The following is a 6,000-nucleotide window of genomic DNA, read 5'->3' as shown; positions in this document are numbered from 1 at the left end:
ATGTTATAATCAAATCTGTTGGTCCTCTCCTCTGTACGTAAATTATCCTATGATGCAAAGAATATCTGTAACCTACCTTTGTGTAAGTTATGTTAAATTATATTTTAAAAAAAACACACAATGACATGCAGGCACAACCAAATGATGTTAAAAAAACTGGTCCATTTCCATTTTATTAAGTTCCAGTTATAATTTTTAATGTTTTAAATCTTGGTTGTAGCCTTCAAAAACGTGAAATCATATTACTGTTATGTTTGGCCATTTACTTTTCGCTTTTACTACATCCTAGAATTGTTCATTAATTGGGAGGTTTTTATGGAATTTGCAACATCAAGTTAAACCGAGGTTCTTTGGAAGTTAAAATGTCAAGCAGATTTTTATGTTACGGTGACTACATTTTGTAAGTTACAAATATAGTTCACCAAGACAGCATAACGGTTTCTAAACAACTGCGCATTAATACCACAATGTTGTATTTCCATGTATCAAGTTCGCAACGCGCATTAATCCCAAAGGCTGAAAAGCCAGCAGCGATGAGTGCTCCGCCTCCGCGCTGACTAGCGTTGACGCTGAAAATGACTCTCAGGGGGTTATCGATGGAGGAGCTCCTTATAAAGTTGATGGAAGAAGGCATTGATGTGTCAGACGACGAGGCGCAAAGGTTTAGAGGTAAGTCGGGTGTGATTTTGTGTTGTTATAAAAATTACAACGTGTAATTTTACAGTAGAGTTAGCAAAAGTCCGAAGAGCTAGCTTTAACATGGGTGAATGCTAGCAGTTAGCTAAGTTTTAAACAAAGAAAGGTACAAATGTGGACTATTTAGACTGTTGGTGGAATCGTCAACGTCTGTCTTCCCGCCGTATTCCAGTGCTTTATCAATAAATAGTCACTAACCTTGTACAACAATGTAAAAAAATCAATAATTTCTCAAAACATGCTTGTATGTAAATATAGCTATTAACAAAAACGTTTTCTAAGCAAAATTTATCGCATCTAACTTGTTTCCCGCTCAAAGGGATTTTAAACAATGGAAGGTACACATTTGCACCATTCCACCTATTTAGTGGGATTTGGGAGTTTCGAATCTGAGAGCTGTAAGCTCTGCGCAGGGACACTGTCTGCAACCCAAGAATTGTTAAGATGATTGGGGAAACAGCTAATGATTTTTTTTTTGTCTCTAAATCTGATTATTATTATTATTTTCTGTACTAGCTGATTAATCAATCTGTTTATTAGCTTTAGAATTTTTTGATCAAGGGTTAAAGTACTTTACATTTATCTCCAGTCTGTGTCTTTAAACATGTCAAAAGTTTAAATCCTCAATGTAAAATGTCATTCTTTTGTCTATTCTGCTCTTTTCATTTCCAGTTGTGTGATGAGGTTGATTTAATGCATCCCTGCCAAGACAACATCTGTCGCCGCTTTAGCAAAAACTTCACTGCTGTTCTTCAAATGACCAAGGATTTGCCACTGAAGAAGGTCTACATGGAGGGAGAATGCACTGGCTGAAGACATTACAGGTGCTAATTTGACCGCATACAAATAGTAAATTTTGTGACAATTCATTTGCTCTCTCTTCCAAAGATAATTGATGTACCATAGTGTCATGTGAAGAGCATGTTAATGGGAATTTGCATGCTATCAAAATCTAATGAAGTGCATTTGCATCTGTATGACCTAGGAATTGACTTCAAGGGGGTACTTCTCTTGCCATCCATCTTCAAGGAGAAGATAGAAGATTTCATCATCCTTGGAGAGGTAAATGCATGATGCAATGCATAGCCTTTGGCCACAAGTTTCATTCTCAGTGTTTTGTTGGCATGGAGCTGAATTCAGCTGCGGTTCAGCATCACAGCTAAGCTAATGTAGGGGAAACACTGCTGTTAATCCACAGTGCTGCTGTGCTCTTGGGTTTTGTCTGGTGTTTATATAGATAGATAAACCTTTATTGTCCCCTTAGGGAAATTCTTCTTCACAGGTACTGTCACTGTCAGGGGTGATTGCTTTTGCCCTTGAATATTATGTCAAACTTTAGCAGCTTATCAAACACTACCACGACAGTCATTGGTCAAGAAGCTTTTTGTTTGGAGTAGGGGCCATGTTTACAGGTTATCAGAATAGACAGTTTTGTTTTGCTGCAAATAAAGAAGGTAATTTGAGGAATCTGTTGAAAATCCACTTGGCACATATTGCTTAAACATACTGTATACTAATGTTTTTCTTCCTCTTCTGCAGAATACTCCCACGAGTCCATACCCAACCATTCGAATGAAGGATAAGAGTTGGACAACTGCCCTCTTAAGACAGTTTCGCTGTGTTGTGACAGTTGAAGGAGTGGATGTTTGCTCGTGCCGCTCGCTGGATGAGGCCTACATCTCAGCATTCTCCACCTTCTTCGTGTTCAACATGACCTACCCTGCATACTTCAAGAAAACACTTGTCTTTCTTCAGAACTGCATTGTCAACATAGGAGACCAGGGAGACAAACCCCTGCCAGTAAGTGTCACCAGGGTACTTAACCAACTCTATTAAATATGCCCCCACCCAAGTGTCACTACCTTATTCACTACCCAAGGCTGATTTTGATGTATGGTCCTCTTCGCCCTTTGTGGTGTATGGGATATGAAAGCAAGCATCAATATTTCAAAAATCTAGCGAGTAAATGCAAAAACTTTGTAAACATCACTGCAACTCTTAACAATCGTCATCAAATGAAACAGTGCTGGGAGTTTTCTTCAGATAAGTTGCTTGTTGACTTTGAACATTCACTCAGCACAAGTGTCAGTGTGCCATTTTCATCTCTGCCAGGTGACTTACAGAATGCTCTGGAAATGAACAAAAGTTTTACAGATGTGCATTTTCAGGATAAAGTGCTTCAGTGTGTGTCTGCTATATCTGTCAGCAGTAGGGCTGGGCGATATGACCCAAAATTCATATCTCGATATTTTTTAGCTGGATGGCGATATAAGATATATATCTCAATTTTTATTTTTTTTTTAAAGCCATAAGTTAAGAACAAAAAGAGATTTCTTAGTCACACTGTGTCCCAGATGTCACACGGGCACTTTTATTTACATACAGCGTAGATGTACATGAAAAAATTACTCAAAAATAAATTCTCAGCATTTATTAAATAATCATGGTCCATAAATAAAAGAAAACTATGTTCTTTTTGTGCATAACAAAAAGCTCACAATTGTGCAGTCAAAATGTAAACTAACAGACGCTGAGCATAATAACAAAGAGACAGATTTCACAGCTGCACCACGTCTCTGAACAGGTGCCATTTGTGGTCCTTATACACACAGTACGGTAATATTACGTTGAAGCACAGTATGTATCACTCCGCGAGGCTCCTCCTCGGTAGCCGTAATCATCCGACAATCCATCAAGCGGTGCAGCTCCGTAGCTTAGCAAAGTCATATTAAAACATTTTTTGACAGATTGCTGAGCGCTGTGTACCACATAAAATCGGTTCGCGGTCAGTAAGCACAACCAGAATTCATACATAGGGCGCACTGTCGAGTTTTGAGAAAATGAAAGGATTTTAGGCCGTGCAGCCCGGTTAGCGCGGTTAGCTCGCTAACACGTTGACGCCGTCCAGCCCCACGCACGGGGCGATCCGCGGTAACTCGCTAATGGAGATTTTCCGCTTTCATCTTGTCATTGCCTGCAGATGAAGCTATGGCGGAGGGGCAGTTGTGTTCAGTGAAGGAGAGGCGAGGCCGAGTAACGCAGCGTAGAGACAAAAGTGGACGAAAGAGAGGCAAACCTGCGGCTCCACAAGTATAATTATAACGTAACATAGACTATATCGATATAAACGATATTGTCGCATCTTATATCTCGCATGAAAATATATCGATATTTTTAAAAAACTCGATATATCGCCCAGCCCTAGTCAGCAGTGTCAAATATGAACTTGAGGATGTTTTTGTAGTTGGCCATACACACACTGAAGCCATACCTATATTCCTTAAAATCAAGTATATTTTGAATGTTGATACTTGTTGGGTATTGTGTGGGAAACTGTTACTTCCTTGCACTTATGAATGTCATTTCCATGCTTACCAAGTTCAGTTGACAATGACTGGATCCTGTTCAATCCAGGAAATGAATTAGACTTTCAAGCTCTAGACACGTATTTAGTAGATGATAGGCTGTTTGTGTCCTTGAGGTATTCTGTGTGACGTGATTGCAAGCACATTTTCCATTGTGTTCAGGTGTTTAATGTCTTTATGTGATTGTTTACTTTTTTTTTTTTTTTTTTTAAATGAATGTATTTTTCTTGACATGTCCTATGGCAATATACGAAAGTAATCAAGGATGTATTCCTGTGGTTGTTTAAATGCTTTGATGTGATTCTATTATCGAGAATAAATGGTTAAATAACCAAATATTTTGGAATATTGGGGGTACATTTTTGTCTCTTTAGGTACGAAATAGGTTGTCGCTGGGGGGGTACCCTCATAGGTACCCTACTGTACCCTTTTCAAGGGAACATTTCTGTACTATAGTTTCAAGGTACATTTATGTCTTAGGAAAGTACATGATTGTACTTCAGATGGTACAACTTCATAAGGTACAAAAATGTCCTTCAAAAAGGAACACCCCCAGCGACAAGCATTTGTACCCTTTTTGGTACACTTTGGTACCCCTATTTCTGAGAGTGTGGGGATCTCCCTCCTCTCCCTGAGCGATACAAGAAGGCCTGTCAAAGTCTGGCAGTGGGTGAGCAACACAGACACAAGTGCATTTTTGTATTCTGTTATGAAGTACCATCTCTTTCTACCTGTAGATGAGAACAAGCGTGTCTCCCGGCTATGTGAGGTTCGGGACCGGGGTTCCTCCGTGTCAGGACTCCAAGTGTCTCGGTTTGGCCGCCTCTTCCCTCGGCCCGCTCCTCCGTGCCCTAAAACTTCAGGCCAGCCTCACGGAGCTGCGAATTTCTGGAAACCGTATGTCTGACGACCTTCTCCCTGAGCTGATTGCCACAACGCTCACATGCCTCGTCTGCAGCTGCTGGACATTTCTGCCAACTGCATTACAGGGGACGGCCTGGAGAAGGCTGTAAATGCTTTAAAGGGACAGAGTGCACCTGCATTCCCGGTAAGGGCCTCAGCTAGCCAATAGTGGCAGCTCCAGGTTTACCATCTAACCTGTATTTAAGTACCTCTGGTCTTAATAACTACCTTAGATCTTAATAACAAGCTAACCTGATTCATATCAATGATATCTGTCAGAGAGAATTGGCTCTCGTGATCATTTGCTTTTTCTGCTCGTTTCCACTCAAAGTGCCTGGAGGAGCTGGACCTCAGTATGAACCCACTGGGGGACGGCGTGTCTGAGTCTCTGTCCTGTCTGCTGTCCTGCTGCCCTGTGCTAGCCAAGCGGTCTCTGCAGGCCTGCGGCCTCACTGCTAGTTTCCTTCAGCAGCATCGACTGCTGCTAGCCAGCGCGCTCACAGGTGACTCTAACAAGCAGCTGACTGAAGCCTTAAGCTTCACTGAACTCCCACCCATAAGCAAAACTGCAACTAACTTTACATCTTCTGAACGTTCAGGCACAGGCCCTTTGAAAGCAGTGTGCCTGTCCCTCAATCCCCTAGGCTCCACCGGCTTTGAGCTGGTGTTAAAAAGACTGCCCCTCCACTGCCTCCCACACGTGGACCTGTCAGCTGTCTGCAGAGGGCCTGCTGATTACCCGGCACTGGAACACCTCGCCAAAGTCCTGTCACAGGTGTGCATGCAAAAATCATGCAATGTCATTTATTGTCGAAAGATATAATTGTGCAATCAGGTTAAGACTTTTGTGTTTTTGCAGGACGAGTGCTCTCTGACCCACCTCAGCCTGGCTGCAAATGGGCTGACAGACAGCAGTGTAGCTACCTTGGCGAGGTGTGCGTGTGTGAGAGTCAAGACCTGGACAGTTTGTCAGAGCTGGTCCAGGATATCCGTCTTTGCTCTCAGACCCTCAACAAGCTGGACCGACAGACCTTGA

General features: G+C 41.8%; 1 protein-coding gene and 1 long non-coding RNA gene across 3 annotated transcripts; both read left to right on the top strand.

Annotated features, from left to right (window-relative positions):
* Nucleotides 1–272: 272 nt before the first annotated feature.
* LOC309697343 lies at nucleotides 273–4,914 on the top strand. 2 transcript variants are annotated; one of them, XR_014273799.1, is made up of 5 exons: nucleotides 273–669; nucleotides 1,369–1,520; nucleotides 1,682–1,758; nucleotides 2,236–2,496; nucleotides 4,799–4,914. It is a non-coding gene; the product is annotated as an uncharacterized lncRNA (long non-coding RNA). The 2 variants fall into 2 exon arrangements; XR_014273800.1 differs by lacking the exon at nucleotides 4,799–4,914 and having other exon boundaries at nucleotides 2,236–3,612.
* Nucleotides 4,915–5,004: 90 nt separating this feature from the next.
* On the top strand, nucleotides 5,005–6,000 carry LOC309697681 (tonsoku-like protein; the record flags this gene model as incomplete). The annotated part of the gene is made up of 4 exons (XM_082519796.1): nucleotides 5,005–5,109; nucleotides 5,296–5,467; nucleotides 5,609–5,739; nucleotides 5,824–6,000. 4 exons carry the CDS (start codon nucleotides 5,005–5,007, stop codon nucleotides 5,998–6,000), a joined length of 585 nt encoding a protein of 194 aa, XP_082375922.1.

This window comes from Aulonocara stuartgranti, assembly GCF_965226115.1.
Source record: "Aulonocara stuartgranti genome assembly, chromosome: 20".
NCBI lineage: Eukaryota > Metazoa > Chordata > Actinopteri > Cichliformes > Cichlidae > Aulonocara > Aulonocara stuartgranti.
Note: the sequence above shows the minus strand (reverse complement) of the source record. Positions and strands in the feature narration are given on the sequence as shown.